The sequence below is a fragment of the Apis cerana genome, linkage group LG15, assembly GCF_029169275.1.
Source record: "Apis cerana isolate GH-2021 linkage group LG15, AcerK_1.0, whole genome shotgun sequence".
Lineage (NCBI taxonomy): Eukaryota > Metazoa > Arthropoda > Insecta > Hymenoptera > Apidae > Apis > Apis cerana.
In genome coordinates, this window is record NC_083866.1 from 3,327,319 (window position 1) to 3,352,167 (window position 24,849).

At 26.7% G+C, this 24,849-nt stretch overlaps 3 protein-coding genes across 27 annotated transcripts in view; 2 read left to right on the top strand and 1 right to left on the bottom strand.

Moving 5' to 3' along the window:
- LOC107998030 (MICOS complex subunit Mic60) overlaps nt 1–10,801 on the bottom strand; it is a 52,718-nt gene extending 41,917 nt beyond the window's left edge. For 4 of the 24 annotated variants that reach the window (XM_062085574.1, XM_062085588.1, XM_062085590.1 and 1 more), the window contains exons 1-9: nt 10,685–10,801; nt 10,225–10,310; nt 9,696–9,764; nt 9,080–9,295; nt 8,930–8,970; nt 8,621–8,728; nt 8,298–8,508; nt 7,803–8,214; nt 7,582–7,716 (exon numbers count right to left, since the gene is read on the bottom strand). In XM_062085574.1, the coding sequence (XP_061941558.1) occupies nt 7,582–7,716; nt 7,803–8,214; nt 8,298–8,508; nt 8,621–8,728; nt 8,930–8,970; nt 9,080–9,295; nt 9,696–9,764; nt 10,225–10,310; nt 10,685–10,729 (1,323 nt within the window). In that variant the 5' untranslated portion in view covers nt 10,730–10,801. Of the gene's footprint in view, nt 1–7,581; nt 7,717–7,802; nt 8,215–8,297; nt 8,509–8,620; nt 8,729–8,887; nt 8,971–9,079; nt 9,296–9,695; nt 9,765–10,224; nt 10,311–10,675 lie in introns of all 24 variants that reach the window. The other 20 variants (XM_062085572.1, XM_062085582.1, XM_062085585.1 and 17 more) reach the window with 5 other exon arrangements.
- LOC107998031 (large ribosomal subunit protein bL35m) lies at nt 10,709–11,942 on the top strand. The gene is made up of 4 exons (XM_017057039.2): nt 10,709–10,848; nt 11,202–11,352; nt 11,425–11,565; nt 11,642–11,942. The coding sequence occupies exons 1-4, from the start codon at nt 10,818–10,820 to the stop codon at nt 11,874–11,876; spliced, it is 558 nt and encodes a 185-aa protein (XP_016912528.1). The 5' UTR covers nt 10,709–10,817; the 3' UTR covers nt 11,877–11,942.
- Nucleotides 11,943–12,084: 142 nt separating this feature from the next.
- LOC107998022 (fumarylacetoacetate hydrolase domain-containing protein 2A) lies at nt 12,085–20,696 on the top strand. 2 transcript variants are annotated; one of them, XM_017057026.3, is made up of 7 exons: nt 12,085–12,528; nt 15,622–15,783; nt 16,437–16,472; nt 18,831–19,047; nt 19,552–19,886; nt 20,030–20,117; nt 20,193–20,696. In XM_017057026.3, exons 1-7 carry the CDS (start codon nt 12,389–12,391, stop codon nt 20,253–20,255), a joined length of 1,041 nt encoding a protein of 346 aa, XP_016912515.2. In that variant the 5' UTR covers nt 12,085–12,388; the 3' UTR covers nt 20,256–20,696. The 2 variants fall into 2 exon arrangements, with proteins under 2 accessions (XP_016912515.2, XP_016912516.2); XM_017057027.3 differs by lacking the exon at nt 16,437–16,472.
- Nucleotides 20,697–24,849: the final 4,153 nt, after the last annotated feature.

Here is a 24,849-nt window from a genome sequence, read left to right on the forward strand (position 1 = left end):
CGAAAATTCGTCATGTACTCCCGGGCGTGAAAATCGAACAGCCTCCACCGAAGGGAACAAAGAAACATAGAAAACAGCAACAACAAAACAAAAAAAAGAAACTAAAATAGAGAGAACGAGTCTCTCTCTGGAGTACAATGGGCCATCGAATGCGTTTCCAGTCGAAACGAAACAACGAGGCGCGAAGGGGTTGAAGAAAGAAAGAAAGAAAGAAAGAAAGAAAAAAAAAGAACATCGAAAAAGAAAAGCGCAGAGAGAGAGAGAGAGAGAGAGAGAAGCAGGAAAATATGATTTCTGACACCTCGGTGGTGTTTCTCACGGCGAGGAAATTAAATTAATCGGACGAGTGATCGCGCGCGGCGGCCAGAAGGAAGGAAATAAAAAAAACATAGGTGAACAAAGGGAGATTTTGATCGCGGCACCGTGCGAACTATGTTAATCCGATGCATCGCTCTCTAATCCCTTTTGAAAAATCAAAAACCGTCCACCCGGCCATCTGCCGCGATAACTGGTAAAATGGAATCGAAAGAATATCGGTCTAGTTTTCCGGATTAGAGGGGGAAGGGAAGCTCGATTTCGCGAAAGCTTTCCATTTATTGAAGTCAATCTGTGGAAGTTCTATTTCAGATAAAGAAACGAAGAGAAATTCTGAAATGTGTTTATTGGTTTCGAATGCAGCGAGAGATGGAAATGTATTATAAAATGTAATATTTTTAATATTTTTTTCTCTTTTTGGCACGATGATTATACTTATTATTATTGTGCGAAATAAGTTTTTCGAAATTTGCATTTTTTAATTTTTAAAAGTCATTATAGTGACATTCATTTAGATATATATATATGCAATTCCTATAATGTAATTTTGTACTGTTTTCCCTTCTTCAAAGATTGAGTAGTTTCTGTCCCTATATAAAACACTCCCTATAGAATCCTCTACTACATGGTAGAATTGCTTCCTCAAACGTAGAAATTTTTCTATGTTCCAATTTCATTACGGTTTACTGAACTTTAGAGCGATATTACCTCTCTCAGAGGGAAGACACAGTTTGCAGAAGGTAAGTAGATTATTTTCTCACCACTGATTCTCGATGGACACTGTCCACGAAATAGTTGGAACTGGAAGAATACCACTAAAAATGTTTATAGTTGGTATAAAGATTTTTTCAGGAATAATTTTGAAAAATACGTCTAATTAATCAACAATTATTTTTCAATTTTTGGAAACTCTAATTATCTCTTAATAATCGAAGAGGAAATGAATTCAAATATCCCTTGGAAAAAACGTCATATGGTGTCACCCATCCTTTAATGAAATCTTAACAAGTGACACTTCACTTAGAAAGCATCTATCATTGGCCAAATGCTTTACACCACATTCGAACTCAAATAGAAAACTCTTTAATAAAACATTTAAAGAGAATATTAATTCATAATTATTGACAATTGAAATAATGATTTTAAAAAATGAACTTTATAAAGTTAATTAATTATGCATATTAAAATTTATTTTTATTATTTAAATTGTAAGATATTTTTATAAAACTACCTAATTACAATTTTTTTTAATAACGATACTGTAGTGATATTATAGTTTTACAATTCTGCAACTTTATTATATAATCATGTTTTTCTTCTTATCTAATCTCTATAATCTTTAATTATACTTTACTACATACCTATACACTTATCTTTATGTATGCCATATGTATGCACTTCTAATTATCTTTAAGTATCAAATTACTTTAATTTCCACTATCTGAAATATTTAACATTCCAAAGATTGTACATTTAATATCCCCAATTATTAAAGCAATAAATGAAACCAACATATCACATTTTAATCTAAATATTAACTACCATCATATTTATAAATATTCATAAATATCTATAAACATTATTTCACCTAATCTACTATTCCTAACATTTTTTTATACACCTTTTCCTTCACATAATTACTTACAAAAAAACATGATAATAAATATAACAATAATATATAATGAATTAATTAATTTAATAAATAAAGGAAAAGTGTTGCAAAATATTTTCCCAAAAATTAAATATGAGGATATTCTTCCCCTTCGAACCTTTCAAACATCCCAAAGACGAGACTTGTGCGTATGTTTGTCCACCCTCCTCGGGTCCACCTTAACGAGATCGAGTGGAAAGCAAGGATTTAATAACGCGAACGAGGGGCGTGGAATCGACTTGGGACGATCGATACGTCCATTTCCGGATCGACGCTTGAAAAGATATCCGGCCGTAATAGTTTCGGTTTGACGGACTGATGGCCACGGGTCGAGAACCGGATCCCGATCCACTCTGACGCAACGAGTCGATATTTTAATATTCAACGGTCACCGATTCTCGGCCCTGTGAACCTCTAAATTGACGACGAGATGAGGGTGGGGGAGAAAAGGTAGCCGATAGATCGACAGCAGAATTTTTGACACTTCGATATTCTATCCAGTGGAACGAATTTTCTTCGAAATCTATCGTCAAAGTGACAATAGGAGGGATGGATTGAAAGTCAAAGTTTGAAGAGTGGTTTTATTAACTTCTGTTTTTTTTTTCCGTGCTGAAAGTTTTAAATTGACGTGCTCGTGTTTTTTAATCTATCGTTGATAGGATGTTTAATGTATCACAGAATTTTCGCTCGATTTTGGAAAAATAACGAATATGGTAATAAATGTTCATTAAACTGTAATCGAAACAGGATTGGAGATTATCGAAAAGAATTATGATTTATCATATATTTTCATGCTGTATTGTTTCATCTTGAATTCATATTTGAAAGGTAAATTATCCAAATAAAATCTTAATAAAATTTGTTATTTTATCGCTTGAATACTTATTATTTATTACAATAATATAAAGATATTTTTATATAGAATTTCTATTTCCAAAATTCTCTATTTTTCTTTTGTCTAAATTTAAGTATATATTTTTTGATCTGTGCAATTCTGAGATGAAATCTGTGTATTTATATATATATGTACTAAAAAATCTATTAGATTTATTTTTTATTATTCCTTTTTTTATAGCTAGTTATATAATTTTACAAAAGAAAAAAAAACTTGTGCTAAAAAAGTAGGTTAAAATAATGTAAGACTAATATCTCTTATTAACAAAATAAGATTAATTAAATTAATGAGCAGCGCATAGTAGGAACGGCAAGGGAAAGAATTTAAGTAGTATTAATCCGTATATAGTAGGACACGGTACTTCACGACTGCCTACGCAAATTCTAACAAAATTCATTTGCACCTAAATTTTTCACGTTTCTTTTTTTTTTTTTTTTTCCATATTTCAAAAAGACTTTATTCAAACGAGAGAAGAAAAAGAAAGAAGAAAATTTTGTTACTGTGAATAATTTCGAAAAAAAGCAATGCGGGATAAGTAAGATTAATACAAAAGGACACGAATATAAATCGTGGCCGAAATTATTCTTGCGAGAAAAAAAGCATAATGCTAATAAAAAAAAAAAAAAAACTCAAACATCCGTTGCACGGCCATTTTTCACGGATTTTGGATGCTTCGAGCCAATCGATCTCGCAGATAATAAATCAACATCCAGTATACGATATTCAACCCTTCAGATTTTCAGATTTCCTTTTTTCCTGATCTTCTTTTTCTTGATCTATTTAAAAATCAACGTATACAAAACACGAGTAAGTTTATAAATTTCACCTTTTCTTTTCAACCGTTAAACATGATCGTTAAACATGATTTTTCGAATTTAAAAAATTGAATTATAATCAACTTTTATAAAATTGGAATAAATTAAAGGAATTAATGAAACGAAATGTGTAAAATGTATTAAATACCCTTCAAGAGTACAGATTGCGATCTTCACATTATTCCTTTCTGCTCGATTTAATTAATCTACCACGCAAAATACACTCTTTTCTTTCGTTTCACGATATAAGCCTCCCTAATTAACCATGCTCTCAATCGTCACGTGAAAATATTCGAGATTTAAAACAAGCATAAACATCTCCTAACGTCAATTCGTTCGTCCTCCTAACCCAAATTCCCGTCCTTAATTCGAAGAAAGTCGATTCGAATTTCCAAGTCTCGCCCCCGGGATAAATTCGAATTGAAATCGCGTTAGGGATGATTTTCTCCCGCTGATATGCCTATGACCCCGAATTATTCCATGTCACGGCTATAAACTTCGTAAGGAAAGCCAAAAAAAAAAAAGAAAGGGTGAAAAGATGAAAAACATCTGACTGGAACTGGGGAATACCAGGATTTACGGGCTGGAAACGCGGTAATCTCACTTCGGCTTCACCAAACTCATTATATCTTTTTACCAGAAGACTTGATCGTTTCAAAAGCAAATGGAAGATTCGAAAAGTTCTATTTCTCTCGTTTTGTAAATTGATTTATTGTTATTAAACTTCCTCGAAATGTATATATCGTTACTTTGTTAATAAATATAACTAATTAAATTTCTTATCTTTTCTAACTGATTTAAAATTTCATCCAGCCAGTAATATTAATTTATATCGATACTCTCCGACATTTGACAGGAAACAATAAATGATATATCTATCTTCTCTCACGTAACGTCAATTTAAATTTATCATTCAACTCTCTTGATGATATCGAGCGAAATAATAGAAAATGGGGTAAAAATAAGTGCAAAGAAAATATCAACGTTTCGATTTACATAAAATCTATCCTTGACTATATATCACCTGGCGCAACATTCACAAAGAAGAATCGGAATCATGTCGCGACTCCTGTTTCCAGTTCGATACTCGGCCAGAGATCAATATTCCTTTCGAATAATGATAAGGGATTCCGTTTGACGCCAAAATTTCTACTCTGTATGAATGTTTAATTCATCGAGGAAGATGTTTGGAACGCGGTACAATACAAAGAAGAAAGCAGAAAAACATCGTATCCATAAAGGATGATGCTAAAACCCTCGACACACCCTTTGTGCATGAATTGTTATTAAAAAAGGAAGAAACCACAAAACTAACGCGACAAAGTGATAGCACTGTTTCTCAAGATTCAATAGTCTTGAATTTTACGCATATAAGAATTTTGAATTAATATTATTATAATTGAAATATTGAGACAGTGCGACGAAAATATTTATATTTTTAAATAAATTATTATTAATGATGTTACGAATGTACAAAAGAAATTATAACTAAAATCCTATTTTTCGCGATAGGAATCGTTTTTATTTTCTATTTTTCTAGATTCCGAGGTTATCGCTTTTTTTTAACTACTTAATGATAATTAATTGTTGAGATAAAAACGAATCGATCGATCTGTAAACACTGCTTAATAAAAAATTGATAAAAGTTAAAGATAAATATATAGCAAATAGCGAAATATCTATGATGGAAAGATTATCGAAGAAAAATTTGCCAAAATTAAATTTGTCTGTCAATGTTTGAAATATGATAAATAACTTATTGTTAAAGAAAATGTGATAAAAGTGAAAATTAATAATTAAAATTTTTAAGTCGCGAACGCTTGTTGTTACACATTTCGAAGTATGTGTCCACATACTTACGAACAGGACTGTACGTCAAAACTTTGTCCCTCATTTGGTGAAAATTGAAAATCTTTGAGGAGAGAAGCATACAACGTTAACTACGAAACTCTTGCCAACGAACAGAAGGAATATTTTATGCGAGAATGTTGAGTAACAATTTAGTAGGTCCACCCTTTCACCAAGGCCCATCTCCTCCACAGAGGTCTATAGGAATTTTCTGTCAAAAATTCTCTCTTCCCGTCGCCCGGCTTCCCTTTTCTCGATTAGGACACAGGGAGAAATTATTCATGACCAGCTACGTTACAAAACTCGCATCTTCTTTCTACAATCTCTTCAATTTTGAAATAAGATGTGAAACAACGGATATAGATGTAAGTTTTCTCAACTTGATTTTATTTAGATTTAAAAGAAATATTGGAAATATATAATATATTATTTTCTATCGAATTGTGCAAACTTATATTAATTGTATTTCAATAATAGTATTTGATGTGTATATTTCAAATACATCTTATAAAAGAAATAAATATTTCTCTAATTTATATATTTGTATTGCAAACATCATTTTATATATTTACTTTAAAATATAATTAATTTAATTATCAAATAAAAATTTACTTTTAATTCTTTCAAAAATAGAATTATTTATAATTATTTTTCAATAGTAAAAAAAAAAAAAAAAAAACTTGTCTTTATTCACCGAGATTAGAAAATTATGATGTACAAATTTATTTTTATTTTCAAAAATATTTAATTCATGACATTTAATAATGTAAGTTGCATTACTTAAGTTGTATTAGTTAAGTTGTATTATTATAAGAAAATAATTAATTTTAAAAAATATTACCAATCAATAAAAAATTAAAAAAACATCCTCCTCAAAACTGTTCACATCAACAATTGTTGATATAATATTATATCTTTTTATAATTAAAATACAATTAGATCAAGTTAATTATCAATAATTAACTAATATAAAATAAATAATTTTACCTCAATAATAAATAAGATAAAATAAAAGATATATTCTTTTAATTTAAAATTGAATTAATTTTAATTATTAATAAAAATCTATTAATAAGAAATCTAAATTGAAAGTAAAATATATTTCAAACAATAATCAAATAAATCGCTTTGTATATTTAATATATGTCAATCGGTACATTATCATCCTATTCTCTCTACAATTCAAGCCAGAGTCGCAACTCGCAGCCCCAATGGAATCGAGGGCAAAGGACAAACTCCGGAGACAACTATGACGACAATAAGTCATAGTGATTCCTCTGAGTGAGGATATCTCGGTGTGACTAGACGCGTGCATACCGAATATACCGCAAGGCTAGTCTAAAGAGATAATATTGCTTGCCTCTAGCGAAGTATTGGCATTGCGCCAAATGGAAATAGATAAAAAGCCCGAAGGGTGGCAGAATCATCTCTCCATCCCTCTCCACCCATCATCCTTTACCAAACGGACAGATATACATCCGCATACATACACAGAGAAATATGAGATACGCCACACCTCTATGTGCATCCGTACATAACGACCAAGTGTGTTATGGCATAAGCTACGGCTCTTTTCCAATGCCAAATTCTATCGATATACCATGAATCCCTATGTACTCATCGCTGATGTTTACTTTTAGAGACAGATATCGATTGGAGGCCTATTCGTATTAATTTGAATCTCGTTTCATATGATTTAATAACGAGCATATGCGTTATCTCGACAGAGTTATTATCAAGGACGTCATTATTTTTTACACACGGTTCGTAAATATCACCAAAAGTTAACCACATAATTTCGAAACAATGCGTGAGAGCATAAATTTTGAATTTCCACGACATTACGCGTAAATTATTACACGGTCTGTTGCATAGCGGTTTTGAATTTTCTTTGACCTCGTTTGAAAATTAAACATTACTTCATGCAATAAATGCAACCACGGTATTATGTAGAAATAGCATGTATATATCAGTATAGATATATGATTGTCAATACAGTTACTGTTTGATAATTTTTTTATGTTATGAAGTTGGTGAAGTAATATTAATCCTCCTACCTTTTGACTGAACTCACTCTCATAGATCTGTTTCTCCTTGTCCAACTCAAGGCACACTAAAGTATGCAATCTTTCTTCAGTCATTGTTTCGCCTGTTGCCTTTAATGCTGCTCTGATTCTACTTTCGTTGATCGTCTGTAATGAAACACGAATCTTAAATTTACGAAACTTTATATTTGGATACTTAGAAATACTAATATGAACTTCGTAATAATATTTACCCTTGTTTTTTCTAATTCCCTCTGCAAGTTGCTTACTTTATTATACATATGCAAGACAAACAAATCAAAGGTGTTTTCATCAAGAGTAATTTTTTTTTCATGAATATTGATATTAGGAAATAGTATCTGAAGTTCTTCATTAAGATTTTCACGAGCCATTTTGACTTGTTTCCAATAACGCTCTGCCATATTCCCACATTCTATTTCCGTTTGATATTTCTTCTTTGCTTCGTCCACATCATCCATGATTTTCTTAATGTTTCTTCGGGCAGCTGTTTTCATATGCGATGGCGCATCAAATTTAGGATCTTTGATTAAATTATATATTTTATTGAGTGATTCAATTGCTTCATTGGCGAGATCTTCTGCTTCTTTAACGGCCTCCTTCTTCTTCTCAGTTGATTCTTTTAGTCTAAAAATATTTTAATTTATTACAAATAAATAATATTAAATGAAAAATTAAGAGAAAATTTTATACACATTAAAAAAAAATACCTGTTCCAAATGGCGCTACCAACAGTGGCATGAAGACTTTCTACAACTCTCATCACATCTTTATTATAATCTTGAATAACACATACTGCTTTCTGATAAGCTGCGATAGCTTTAGATGCAGCTTCACCGCATGATGTTTCTAGTTCCACCAGGTTTGCTGGCATTAATTCCTCAGGTACATCTTTAGAAGGCGGCGTAGGTTTTTCGGCAACTACAAACATAAAAATATTTTATACATTTATTTTTGTTTATTTATTGTTAAAAAAAAATTTAATATAATTTTAAAATGATAAAATTTGATTATAATAAATTTAAAAACCTACCAATTTCAATTTCCTCTCCTTTTTCTTTACTTATTCTTATTTCAGCATAAGGTTCATTAATAGGTGGTTCCTTCTTATCAATGAGAGGTACAAAAGTTGGCTTTGGTGCTATAGTACACATGTTATTGTTATATGTTAGTAAGCAAAATAATAACTATTCTAGATAAAATAATTTTTATATAAAATACAAAATTTTATTAATTTAGTAATTAAAGAAAAAAAGAAGGAAAGAAGGAAATAGATTTAGGAATTATTAATAGGGCTCACGTATATAATCTTCAACTTGTGTACAATCTATTCTTTTCTGACCTGCTTGTTTTGATTCTCCTCCAAAAAGGGAACTTATAATTCTGAAATAACAAAAGATAATAAATTATTCATATAAAATAATTCATTTTTATATTCTTATTATTCAAAATTATTCAAAAATTCAAATATTAAATATATAATTAAATTTACGTTTGCTTTAATGTTTCAAAGAATGTACGTATAAATTCAAAGTAGGATGATTCCTCCTGAAAGATGATCTGAATAGTCTTGTCTGTGCCAGGTATCCAACCTTCAAGATTTGCACGAAATTTTGGATCATGTTTTGCATAAAGCAATACACCTGATGCTCCTATTGCCACAGCAGTCAAAGTTAATAGTGTTTTTGTGGTTCCTCTGCTTTTCTCCCTTTAATAAATATTGTAATTTATATTAAATTTATTTGATAAATATTTTGATATAAAATATAATATTGATATAATATAAAATATTGATATAAATAATTGATATAATATAAAATATTGATAAATAATTGATATAAAATATAAAAATGTCTTATAAATATATATATATACGTATATGAGAAAATTTATTAAATTGATTTAGAAAAATTATAATTATTTATAGATTTACCTTTTATTCTATGATTTTTATTTTATTTATAAAAATATAATTCTACATTGAATTTTTTTTTCTTTTTTGAAAGAAAAAATTAAAATTTAATGAATTCAATTATAATAGCACACATATAATTTTGTTATATAATATACGTAATACAAAAATGTTCTCACATTTAAACTTTCAATACCTTTTTGGTGTATCAGTTGAATACTTATGTACCGGTATTCGAGATATAAGTTTGACATCCTTGGAAAACCTAAAATGCACAATTATGATTACAAAATTAATTTTTAAGTTTTTATTTTCATTAATTGATTTAATATTCATAATATTTTGTTTAATTATATAATTTATAAGTATATATTCATTTTTATTTCCAATATTATCATCCAACTATATAATAATTATATAATAAATCTGTAATAAACTTTTACAAAAAAAGAAATTCAGATGAAACATTTAAATATGATAAAACTTGCAAAATCATTGAATAAAATAGATTGTAACAAACATAACCTAACCTAAACCTAAATAAAAAATTTAAAGAAATTTTATATATAAAAGTTTTTTTTAATGAACTTTTCTTAATAAAATATTATTTATGATCAAGATAAAAACAACAATTAAATTCTCTTTTTTTAAAAAAACAATTCAAACGACAAGTGTGACACTCGTAAAAATGTCTTACCAAACAATCGGAAAATTCGTTCACTCACCTACATTCCTGGTCGTATTTAATTCGTGCACGTGTCTCATAATACCTAGTTGTCAAATACAGTCTGGAGGATCCATTCTTTTTGACCTGAAAGATCAACGGTGGCGATGAAATCGTCTGGAATTATGTAAGCTCCTAAATTTAAGCCATCTTGTCACACGAGGCGGGCAACCTTGGTCTTGTTTGCAGGAATATTCACTGACAACTTGCAAAAACATCGTCATCATGACATGACTACGATTTTTCACGCAGATCACGAGTTATATCTCGTCAGAATAGCAGCAAACAATAACGAAATATTTAATATCAATACAGGAGACGACGCGACAGTAATGTCTATCAGCACATAGTGAACGACACTATTTTCTATAATTTCTTCATATTTTTTATCAAATTCACGTAACGCAAAACCACCAAATCAGTATGGGTACAATCGCTTACTTTTTACTTACTTTACGTACCCTATTTAGACCGTTGCACGGAAATTTTAATCCAATTCGGAACATCTTTCGGGTGGCCGGTCAGGCAGCCAAAGGAAAAAGGGAACGACGGCACAAAACAGCTGGTTACCGACGGAACTAGAGGAAAAGAAGAATGTTGCGTATTGTTAGTATCGCTATTCGAGGTATGTAATAGAAACTTTTTTAAAAATTCACTAACACTCCTAATTTTATATTAAATGATAATTTAGTAGCTTCATTGTAAACTGTTATTCGTTTAAATTCAATAAGTCATTGTATAATAATTATTGCAACTTCATATATTCTAGGTTATGTTCACTTAAATTGAATAGCCATTTTGATTTTCTGACAGAAGGAACATTATGGAATTGTAAACAAGAGCGCGCTTATTAAATCTATATATTGAACTTAACTTAATAGAGCAATTAATATCTTATTTTATAATTTAAATCAATTTTTTCATGGAATTTTAATTATTTGTAATATAATTAATATTATTTTTGTATTTATATTTCAGCTTTGCAAACCAATATCAATTTAACAAAGTCTCTTGTTCCTAAACAATTACCTATTACACAATGTATTCAACAAAGATTCTTTGGTGCATTTTCTTCTACAATTCATAATTGGAATAATGTTTCTCATATAAAGCAAAATCCAATTCTTGGGTATGTATATTTAAAAATTATATATATTATATAAAAATAAATTAATATTAATAATATAATTAATGTTCACAGTAACATACATATTAATAATGTTGTACCTTCGACATTAGTACCTACAACAACTTCTGTCAGAACACTTATAAAATATTCTAGAAAAAAAGGTAAAAGAAAAACTGTGAAAGCTGTGCTTAAAAGATTCTACAGATTAAATTGGTAAGACTTTAATAAGATTTTAGTAATGTATTTTATAACATTGGTATTTATTAATATGATATATATTTATTTATAGGGGTATATGGATCAGAACTATTGCTGGCCGTCATAAAAAATTATGGAAAAAAAGTGCTAAACGACGATATAAATTAAAACAGCATGTTTTCTGTAATGCAAAACAGTCAACTTTATTAGATAAAATGGTAAATCATTATTGGAAAAGACCACACTATTATGTAGATGATCCTTATACTCCATATCATACACGTGAAGAGTTTCCTTTTACAAGAAAACAACCAAAAGAATATTAAATAATATAACTTGTAGAAACTTTGTTGGAAAAATTTATATTTAAAAATAAAATATTTGTACTCCAATTTCCTTGAAAAATTCACTAAAATCACTAAAAAATCACTAAAAAAATTCATCTATAAATATATCATATTTTATTTTTTTTTTAAATAAGTATAATATTCAAAATTTCTAAAATTATTTCATTTGCAATGATATCAAATTATAAATATTATATTTAGGATTAAAATATTAATGATTTATCGTTTATAATGAATAAAAATCGATCACCGGTTGCTTTCGAAGTTGAATCATTTTTTATCGTATCACGTGGTTTCCCCTACTACAACTCAATAACAGAGTGGCGCAATGTGTTCAGTTGTGTTACGGTACTATACTAGTTGTAGTTCGTCTTTCGTGACGAGTACTTTATCTTTTTCATTTGTTGGTAATATTCTCATTTTTTTTCTCTCTCGTAGAAACCATTCACAACGTGCGTTCCTATCAAACCGACATCTTATCAACGAAAAAAATGCCTTACCGTGGTAAATTACGATTACTTAGCAGAGCTTGCTTCACCTTCAGAAACTCATGTGCCGAGAAAAGCAACACGCATTTCGCTACTAGTATACCCAGCAGGAATTTCTCTACCAATAGAGCGGTCAACATGAGGTAAATCAAATCTAATCCAAAATTTTAATGAAATAGCCGAAAATTTATTAAAATAATTAAATATTACATTTTAAATAATCTAAAATAGTCGAATTTCGCGCGATATTTTTGATTGGCCTGTTTAAGATTGTATTTGTGCATCTGTTTTCTATGCTTTCATAATTTCGTAAAGTAGAATAATTTGCTTTTTTTCAATAATATATTTCATAAAGTCAAATATGTCAAATTAAAAAATAGAAATATAATATGATTGCATAAGTTGAATGGTTGAACATTGTCTGAAAGAATCAGAATAATAAAAGAAAAAAATAATATGCAGAAAAAAATTAATTGGATTTATAAAAGTATCTTTAGATTTTCATGTCTAATGAACATCTTAATATTTATTGTTAAATCAATACAGATTAATTATGTTAAATTAATTTATAAAGAAACACAATAATTAATTCGATTCAAATATCTGAATTCATTCGATTAAATATAATTATATCATCGACACTGCATCAGAATATACACACTTACGACATACTATTCGAGCTGAACATAGCCGCGTACAAATATATCGGTTAAGAAAGGGTTTGTTTAACGTAAATACGATATCGTTTTAAAAAAAAATGTAATAATCTTAAAATATCATATATAACAAAAAGATAAATGTTTAAATATTTTACGGTTATTTTTAGAAGGACAAGCAAGTAGTATGAAATTAGATGCATTAATATATATATTATAATACCTTGCATTTTTTAAGAACTCTTTAAGATATTATATTAATATTTTAAGAATTTTTGTGATTAATTATTATATAACTATTCTAATATACTTAATATTTATCATATAAATAAACGCAAATAATTATAAATATAATGTAATTAAAGTTAATTATAATGGAAATTAATCATTTATAATAATAATCATACTGATTCGAATCTGATATTAATAAGATATAATATTGTTTAAATATTATAATAAATTTTTTGTATACTTTCTGAGATATCTTATATATATTTTCATAAATAATTTCATAATTTTCTATAAATGGTTTTCTTTATTTTTCAATTGGTCGGTATAAATCTTATAAATTTTCGTAAGATGAAATACAGGTGGCAGCAAAATCGCTAATAAATTCATATATGTGAATAATTTGTTTGAGATTTATTGTTTCATATCTTATTTAGAATATATATATATATATATTTTTATTAATTAAGCAAAGATTAATTTTATTGATTAAAATTTTTTTTACGATCTCTTATACCATGCAATTGTATAATATATATATATTTTAAAAAATATATATTTTTATCTTTGTTTTTTTTTGAAACTTGTTTATCACATGTAAACACGGGACTAGTTTATTGTTTGATACTGATAACTTGAAATATATAATCTTACTTAGATATTAAATATGAATATTATTAATTATAAATATATATAAAGAAATTATTTTAAATATCCCAATAAATATTTTAAAATAATATTTAATAATAGGTTTTAGACGCGATCATATTTTTTATTTCGTATAAATAATTGTTATCTTAATTATATTTTTGTCTTTTTGTTACATATTTATCATTCCTTTTCAATTCATATTTAAAATATCAAGTAAAAATAATCCATATATTAAAATATTTCCAATTACATTAAATTGAAGTAGAAATATGAAAAAAAATTTATCGTTATTTTTCAAAATATATTATTTTGTCTATTTAATTTTCTTTATGAAAATTAAAAATTTAATGGATTCTCACTATGATAAACTAATATTTAAATTTAGAAAGAACTTAATAAATACATCTTATCAAGTCATCAAACAGTATCGATTACTTACCTTCATACTGTATATACAAGTACATACATTTGGTATAATACCAAAGCTTTGAAATATGTCATTTTATTTGGCTATATGTCATTCTATTTGGCTAATAAATGTACATATAAATGAATGTAAAAGAGTTCTTTTAAATTCTTTTAAATTCAGTTATTCAATTTTGCAAAGAATATTGCATTGTGAATAATTATGTTAATTATGAATAACCGTATTATTTATTCATTTATTTTTTATTTTTATATGTACAACTATTTTATAAGAGAAATATATTTGAATTGTATTTCCATTATTAATCAAACGATGAAAATAATTAATTTTCTAATAATAAATGAGTTTATTATATAAATCTTTAAATGGTATTTCTTATAATTTATAATTAGATAATTATCAATTTGATTAATATTTTGATCAATTTTTTAAAAACTATACGATCTATCAATTTCAATTTCTGGTTAATTTTCTTGTAATGATTTTCTGTCAATACTATCATTATTTTAAATATATGTATATACAATGTTAAATATTTTAATTTTTTGATTAATTTTATATTAAAATCTCTCGTTTGAAATCCAACAAAAATATATTTTTAAGATATAGATTTTTTTTTAAATGAATTTAAAAAAATTAATAAGCTAAGTTTAATTCATAATTTTTATCTATTATTTTAGTCTATTTATAATTTATTATTTAATTCATTTAATTTATTATTTATTCTGTTCTATACGAGAGTTTGAAAAAATAATTTTTCCATTATTTTTTAATAAAGTAGAAAAATTGTATTTAATTAATATTAAAAAAAAATGTATTTAAATTAATTTGGCTTAATCAGATATTAATTTATTATTTATAATTCATTGCTATTTATTTTTAAGTTTTATTTATAAATTTAATAAATTAAATATTTCATATTAAATTCATTTAGACTATTATTTATTCTTAAAATATTTATTATATTCATTGTATAATATTTTTTATTTAATTTATATATGGATTCTGTTTTTTATATCATGAAATAATTTTCGAATTATATTTTTTTCATCATTTTGTTTTCCACAAAGATTTTTTAATTTTATGAACAATTTTTTGATTTAAATATGATTTTTACAATATTCGTATACATTATCGTATAATTCTTATTTTTAAAAAATATTTATTTTTTAATCTTTATATTATTTAAACAACAAATAATTTTATCATAAAATTTATTGTGATTATGATTATGATTATGATATTTATTAAATTTATTATATCATTTTTAATAGGTTTGTACAATTCACTGGTAAAAATGGTGGTCCTCAACATTTAGGAGTGCAACTTGTCCAAGGTGGTGACATAATCGCAGTTTCGGCGGTAGATTCGAGAATTCCAAACACATTGAAAAAATTTCTCGAGGGTGGTGACGATTTGTTGAAAAAGGCCAAAAGGTAAGCTTAATTATATAATTTGAGATTGAAAAACTCATTAGTAAAATTTATTATACCACAATATTATTGTTAAAAAGACGATATAAACATTGTCATAAAAATGAAAAATATTTCGTTTTAAAATATAATAATAAGTTAAGAATAATTTAACTAAAATATTACGATTGATCACGATTCGAATATTTAGAATGAATATTAATTTTTCTATATTCGATTTTCATTTTTTTATTTCTTGTTTCTTTTTATATATATAATAATTATATTGAGTTAAAAAAAATTTTAAAGTATAAAAATTCTAAGAATTATTATAATTTATTGAATAAATAAAATATATTTCATTAGATTCAATACAGTTAAGTTTACTTACACTATAAAAATACCGCAAATTTACAAATACATGCTTGATGATTATATAATAATTTGAAGTTTATATAATAATTTCATGTACTATATTTCTAATAATAATTTAGTTGAGTATTGAAGAAAAAAATTGATACAATTAACATACAAATTGATACAATTATAATGTAATATATACGCAACTGTCATATATCTTTATCATTTTTAGCTTTTCAGAAAAAGTTTAATAGTAAACTTAGTATCAATAGTAATTTTAACCTATTCGATTTCATAACCCACCATTTTGTTCCCAGGGAAGACGAGGTGAACGTGTTGACTATAATAGAGAGGTTCGTGCTATCGAAAAAATTTAGTGTGAACGAAATTCTCTGTATACCCTTTAAATTTCTTTAAATTAAGCTTCTATAAGATAGCGTTAATTTATTGTGTCTGTCCTTTTCTCTATGTATAATACTGAACAATTCTCCATTGTTCGTACTTACACGTAACGCACATAAGATATTTATTTATTCTTTATTTTCTTCGTAATCTTATTCTTAGTATATAATTAAACTGTATATAATTAAGTATATGCTAAACAATATAATCCGAATTTTTTGCTCTGATATACTCGATATATATATAATGTACACTTATCACTATTATATAAAGTCAATGTTATACTAATATTTTTCATAAATATCTCGTGACTGTTTTAAATCTACCTATAATCTTATAATCTTTCGCGGCATTAGCATTAAATTCTCATTTTACGTTATCATTTACTCTATTAGACGTGTCTTATTTCAGAGAGAAAACTCACAAACCGGACGATAGACGTTTAGAAAGCTCGTTCTTTCACGATCGCTAATTGGCCAGCTCAAAAGGACCGATTCCTGCTATCGATTACTCTTCTTATTTATAAACGATTATCGTTTAAGCAAACATTGGTGCAGTACACTTTGAATATTAGACGATGTGGAATTTAGGGGTGGAATGTAAAAATGTAATATGTGTGGAATAGTTTAAAATTCTAATTTAGAATAACTTTGCAAAAATTGTAATTACATCAAAATATAGAAAATTTTTAAATCGTTTAAGTATGAATAATTGAAGAATTATTTCAGAGCAGTTATGTGAATTATAATATATACATACATATTTTGTACATGAAATAGTATAATCATTTTTTGTGCATTGAATCAATCTGTTTTCATTCTTATTATACCTAAATGATTCATTATTTTGCAATTTAATGATGATGTTTATTTAGAAAATATTACATTCATAATAATATCAATGCATAAATATTATTCATGTTTTGTTATATTATAATATTTCATGTTTTGTACCTTTTTTTTTCGGGTCCTTCATTCAGTTATCATGATAAACATACTTACGCGATTTTTTAAAAAAGAAAATAAATTTTGATTGATTAAACAGTTTACTAAATTAAGTTTATCAAATTAATTACAATTAACATAACGATGATAAAGAAAAAAATTAAATTATATATATAGTTTCAACATAACTTTAACAATACAGAAAAAAGGAATCACTTTGATTAAATACACTTATATGTGTTTCTTCACATCACTTGCATGATGTTTTTTCATTGAAAATCCTGAATAATGAAAAATTCCCTATAACTAATTAGTATCTTCATAACTTATTTTATTATCGTGAATTTCATAATTTATTTTAATCTTGAAATTATCAACATTGATGACTAAGTCAAATATCATTGTTGCTACTAATTCAAGCTATTGTTATTCTGTTTGTGCTCAAGTTGGCGAGCTTGCAAACTCTGAGTTGCCAGAAAATTCTTCATATGATGTCTCTAAAATATTTGATATATAAGATCTTTCTATTGATCTTTGATTATTTGAATAATTCAAATTATAATATTTTATATATTTTCATTATTTTTTATATTTAATTTTTTATTTCATATCTTTCATATTATTTTTTTTATTCGTTTAAAATTATTTTTAATACTGCAAAAAGTATACAAAATAACAGTTATGCAATTGATTATGTATATCAGTATATTTACTTAATATTCAGTTATATAACTACATATGTATATTATTATTCAAATGTTACATTTGTACAATACAAATATTATTATGAAAATAAAAATTCTAGATGTTGATAAAATGCTATTACAACGAAAATTGAAGAGTTATCAGTTAGCCTTTGAGTTCAAGTCGCCAACTAATATTTGTATCTTTTTCCTTGTAAAACCTATCTTTCAAAGGGAAATTATATGAATAAATAATTTTTATATTCGTATTATGCAGGTTAATAATAGTAGTTCATACTAACTTGTTATTGTTACCCGAAATTTTTTACTTTTTTCTTAATCATTGTTTTTGCAGGTGTATGAAAATTAGTTATACACAGGCAGAGTTGGACAAAATATTGTTTGGATAATGACTAATAATTTTTTTTTCTTAATACTATTTGAGAATTGATTAAATAATATTGATTAAATAATATTCTTTGCCAATTATTTTCAGAAAATATAATTAATATCAAAAATATTTAACAAATTTTATTTTTTCAAAGTAAGAGAAAATATAGATAACATAAATCAATAATTTAATATTTAAATAATAAAAAAGAAATTATTCGATTTAAATATAGCCCAATTCTGCCAGAAAAAAATATATTTTCATATTTTTACATAAATTAAATAATTATAGAATAGTGGCAGAAGGACGTAGCGTAATACCGGAAGTGGAAGTGAATTTTCTGGCGCCAGTTACACGTATGGATAAGTTGGCTTGCGTTGGTTTGAACTATATTGGTCATTGTAAAGAACAAGGTGTATCACCACCGGAAAGTCCTGTAATTTTTAGTAAATTCCCAAGTAATATCATCGGACCGCGTGACAATATTATGCTTCCACCAATTTCAGATGTAAGTATAAGAATAGTAGCGAGGAAATGTTGATTACCATATCTTCAATTGCAAAGACCATCTCTATATTTAATCGAGATAATTATATAACGAGATTTAAATAGACTTTTCAACTAATTATAGAACAATACACAAGAAAAGAGAAAGGATCAGTGTATCAATTGAGTAAACAGAGATTCGAATTTTGTATTATAAGATAATTATCTATTTATATATTTAATTAGGAAAGTAAATATATTTGATTAGATATTAATCTGAAATATAAATTAAAATTAAAAATAGAAAGTATTAACGAGGAAAATTATTTGCACAAGTTTCAAATAGGAAAATTGACTATAATAACATGTTTGGTAATATGTAATTATGTAATTAGTAAGTGATTAAAGCAAAGATATATCGATTCTTATTTGTATATGTCATAATTAATTCAATGTTAGTGTTTAAAACTAAATATAATACTATTCGAAAATTTATCAACTATTATTTTTATGATTATTTTGATAGAAAGTTGATTGGGAAGCAGAACTCGCGATAGTAATCGGGAAAAAGTGTAAAGCATTGAATAACAATGAAGGAGAAGATTATATTTTTGGTTATACAATAGCGCAAGACATTACAGCTCGAGATTGGCAAAAATCAAAAAGAAATGGCGGTCAATTTCTATTGGGCAAAGCTATGGATACATTCTGCCCATTGGGACCAGCTGTTGTTACTAAGGAAGCTATTTCCGATATCAACAATCTTACCGTAAAAACATGGGTAAATGGTAATATTAAACAAGATGGTAATACCAGCGAACTAATATTTAAGCCTCATGAAATCGTCGCTTATATTTCACAGTATGTATTATTCAAAACTTTTATACTTTTCCATTATGCAGATAAACTTAATTTATCAATCAAAATTGCTTAACTCCATTGTTCTATTGATTAATTTCTGTTCAAGAAATCTATTGCAGTGATTATGCAATTATACGTTTTAGATTTATGACACTATTACCGGGAGACGTAATTCTAACGGGCACGCCATCTGGTGTGGGATTCACTCGTAAACCGCCTGAATATTTACAGGTAAAATAATTGAAGATCCATTTTGTATTATTGATTTTATATCTAAATTTACAATTATTTTATTGTTCTTTTTAGCGTGGAGATGTATTAGAAACGGAAATACAAGGTTTAGGTCGCTTGAGAAACAAAGTTCTCTGATCTGATGAATAAATTATGTAGAAAATATACAGGAGCGATTCGCCTTAAAAAAAAATTGAATATGCGTTACAAAAATAAAATCGACATCAGAACATTATGGTCAAATTATGATGTATTCTAAATTGATTCAATGCACAAAAGAAACGATACAACGATTCAAAAAACGCAACATTGTCAATTTAGAACATGATAATAATATGAGAAATAGTTCGATGTAAAAATATCGAACATTTTTTAAAAAACTGAAACTTAAATATGCACTTATAACATTTTGACAATGTTATACTTATTTCTATTACATTATACACGGATTTTATGTATTTATATAATTAAGAGAGACTGTTTTCAAAAATACAAACTCGTCTGAGAGTTTTTTTATAGATTCATTGTTTTCTATTGACATGCTATGAATTTATATTAAAATATTTTTTGACAAATTCATTTAAGTGAGTATTTTAATTTAAAATTTTCCTTTATTGCGATTATTTTATATTATATTATTTAATATATATTAAATAATGAATAACAAAAATCTATAATTACACAATCTATAATAAAAAGTACAAATCAATAGATAAGATACAAAGAATATATTTGATATTCAATGCATTTCATTTCATGCATTCAATTGGAATACTAGAAAGTACTGTCCTTTTAAATATCATTCTCAATATTCTTTATTTTGAGCAATTTGATTCAGAATAAAATTTCAATATTATTTATAATTGGAATTGAAATTAAATTTCAACAAAATTACAATTAAGAAATTAAATAAATATTCTGTTACAAAATATCTTATAGAATGTAAATGAAGTATATTTTATATATAAATTGAAACAGTATTTATAAAATAATGCTTTTTTTTTATTTATTTATTTCTTTTTAGTTACAAAAATCTGTTTTTATTAAACAAAAATTAAATTTTTGTAATAACTTTTTTTTATAATTATTTTAACATTTATATGCATTTATTATAACATTTTTATAATCTATTTTTCAGATTTCGAATTGATTAGAATACGATATTAATTCATAAATTAATCTTATGAAAAATTGTTATATTATAGATTATATTTCTAAAAATAAAATATAATTTTTTTATTTTAAATTTAATATTTTGTGAATAAAAATTAAAAAATTAAATTGTTAAATATAATGAGAATAATATGTAATGTAATATATACATAGTACATAGGGGACCAAATGCATTTTATAGACAAGTCAATATTCATTTTTCGATAGGATAACTTTTAAAAATTCTTTTCTATTCGTTTTATTATTGAATCAGAATTTGTTTAAATCTCATTGCTTTGTTATGCATTAAAATACTTGCATTATATTTTGAGATTTAATATATTCTACAAGATCGTTCTAGAAATTGTAAAATCTATATTGTAATATTGTAATATCTATATTTTTGACATTAAAGATTAGTATATATTATAGTTTTCAAAGAGAAATGATGAAATATTCATCAAATTAACATCCTATATCTTGTATACCATACATCATACATCAAATGTAAATTTAGACAAAGAAAAATAACAAAAAAAGAACAGAGAAGAGGGTAATGAAATAAATTTACATAAGAAGACTAAATAGTGAAAGAAGCATAAAAGTAGATAAAAGTAGGCAAAAATTGATCGCTATTTCATGAATGTTAAAAATATCTTTTTAATTGTAAAATAAAATAGTATAAGAATTAATCAATATTATCTTTTGAATATTTTTAAAAAGATATTTTTCATATTTAAAAGATGGCGCTAATAATCAATTCTTATCCTACTTCTATCTCTTTTTATTGTTTACTCTTCACATTTATACGTATTTCGACACTCTAGAGATGGCGTTAATTTCCTAATTTTTAGTCTATCTCTATTCTTTTCTTCTTTATTTGTCTATACTTGTTCTGCAAAATTTATATATTCAAAAAACGACTTAGATGTTTAATTAATTTTATTAGTTTCTTTATCTAATATGGATTAAAAGTGTTAATTCTAGTATAAGTATATTCTATTCAATTTTAATATGTATAAATTATAAAATATTTTCTAATGATTTATAAATTTTTTCTTTACAGAACACAAATTATAAAATTTCAATATAAAATTTCCAGTTTGATATATTTGATTAATATTTTAATCAAATTTAAGATTATAAGATATTAATCATATAGGATTATATAAAATATTTTATTAAATATTTATTTATGAAAATTTATTATCATGTTCAAATTTAATTTCAATTTCAATTATATCTATTATTGTAATTATATTTTATGATTCGAGTCGACAATAACATTAAAATAATAAGGGAAAAAACTGATATATATATATATATAAGATAAAAAAAATGCATTAAATTTTAAATATAATTCTATACATATAATAATATTTAAAAAATAAAAAATTATAAAATTATACAAAAAATTGATAACTATTGGTAAAGTAGAGTTAATTTTAAACTAGTCTCTTTTTAGTTTCTGAACTACTCTGTAGATGTCACTAATAGTTCTACTCAATACTCAAAATTCGAACTAAATATCCTTTCCAATAGTGATACGTTTCCAAATTCCGTCAATATTTATATCAATATTTCGAATATTAAAATTCAAATCCAGAACAACAAAAAAAAAACATTAATCACAAATACCAAACATCAAAATAAAATATCTTTTACCAATCTAATCCTATCTTTTTCGTTCATCCTCTTTTTTTCATTAATTTAACCATTTCATCTTTCATTTTTTTTTTTCGAAAAATAATCAACGAACGATACTCAAAAGTATCCATCCATAAAATGACCCCAGAACGCGATCAAAGACGAGATCCCACAAAGATCCTCTATCTGACCGAGACTCGTGCACGGGACTTCATCAAAACGCAGTCAGCGGAGCGCACAGCTCGGCGCCCCCGGTTGTCGTCGACAATAGGTCGCTCAATGCTACCTAATTCGCAACAATGGCCCCCGCGGCCATATATTAATGGTCCGTGCCCGTATATATTCGCCGGCTGCCATTACATTGTCCTCGAGGAGAGCGGGTGTGCTCGCGCACGTGTAGCTCGTCGGTGTGAGAGCACGCACACTCCTCCCGGTTCCGCTTTGTCAGCTCGGAAGCAGAACGGGCCGGACGTATACTCGGGACCGGGGGCAGATGCGACTCAATTTCGTGGATGACAAATCGGGCCCGTAACGTTGTCAGGCGACGATTAAAGGGGCGCGGCCCCCGCCCGATTTAATGGCGTCCATGATTTCGATTAGGCCGACGGATAGACTGGTTAATGCGCGCTATTATGACTAGCATTCGTCCATTTCTTGTGATTCTAATTTTAGAATTTTGTATTTTAATTTATTAGCTTTTTACAATTCGAGAGAATTGTAATAACAAGGGAGTGAAGATTAGGGATTTTTTTGATTTTTGATGAACATAAACATAAAAGGAGTTGGGAAAATAAAATTTGTATCGACTTTTTTATGGTTTTTGATATTGGTCGAAATTTCAAAATCATGTGATTCTAAAGACAAATAATGAAATTTTGAGATCAGAATTCTTGCAATTCAGAATATCGAGTTAGCTTGAAAATCAAGATGTTCATAGAATTGTTTTCATCAATAGAACATTTATACTTAAATACCTAACCTCAAAATGTCATCCTTCGTCAAAATGTCAAAATAATCATAATCTAAATCTTTCAACTCTATTTCTTAAATCCAAAACCATTCCAATATCTTTTCTCAAACGATTTAAAATCTTACCGTCTTCTTTTATTGAAATTATCATCTTGATTCGCTTGAAATTGGAAGAAAAAAAAAAAGTGACAGTTTTAGAAATTTTGTCAAGAATTTTCGTGATACAAAGATTAACTTCCTATCGCGGGCCATCCATGCGGTTTAATAAAGGGCAACCAGGCGGCTCGTTGACGGAAGCTAATTCCATCGACGTGTAATTCGATTTCGAGATGGGGAGAGCCGCGCATTAATAAGCGAGCGGACACCGCGGGTGATCATCCCGCGGCGGCGTGTGTGCGCGTTTACCCGCGTCCCGAGGAAATTAATGAATTTCGAATCGAAGCAACGCGAGTAGTTAATTTTCGTGGAAGACGCCGCGAAAGATGGCTACCTGCTTCGAGAACACGCTCGTTTAATGCCACCGGGTACTAATGGCGTTTCGATTGGCCTCCGTTTCAGTGGCGTAGCCACTCTCGAATTCCGTGTTAATAATTTAAATTAAAAAAATTTTTTTTTGCGTTGAATATAATTTTCTTTTCGTTTCAGATGTATTGTTCCGTCTTTCTAAAAAGCAAAGTATTTTAAACGTTACTTTTTTCAATATCTATTTCAGAATTCAATTGTATTATAAAATATTGTTTTACGTAATAGTTTTAAATTTTTGAAAAATGCTGTTAATATTTGCAAGAATTTGTATATTCACCGTGAGACAAGTTCAATGAACTGTTTGCATTTCACGTTTTGAAATTATTACTAATAACACATTACTGATGGTTAAAATCTCTTAGCTTAAATTTTTGAAATCCATTTCTAGAACCAACACGCCATTACCCAACAGTAAAGATTTTATCTCGACTATAAATAC

Excerpts from the sequence above, each read along its gene's own strand:
- LOC107998031 (XM_017057039.2), top strand. The coding sequence starts at position 10,818 with ATGTTGCGTATTGTTAGTATCGCTATTCGAG. Across the intron at positions 11,353-11,424 it reads AAGCAAAATCCAATTCTTGG|TAACATACATATTAATAATG; the intron begins GTATGTATATTT and ends TAATGTTCACAG. Across the intron at positions 11,566-11,641 it reads AGATTCTACAGATTAAATTG|GGGTATATGGATCAGAACTA; the intron begins GTAAGACTTTAA and ends ATTTATTTATAG.
- LOC107998022 (XM_017057026.3), top strand. The coding sequence starts at position 12,389 with ATGCCTTACCGTGGTAAATTACGATTACTTAGCAGAGCTTGCTTCACC. Across the intron at positions 12,529-15,621 it reads AATAGAGCGGTCAACATGAG|GTTTGTACAATTCACTGGTA; the intron begins GTAAATCAAATC and ends CATTTTTAATAG. Across the intron at positions 15,784-16,436 it reads TTGTTGAAAAAGGCCAAAAG|GGAAGACGAGGTGAACGTGT; the intron begins GTAAGCTTAATT and ends TTTTGTTCCCAG.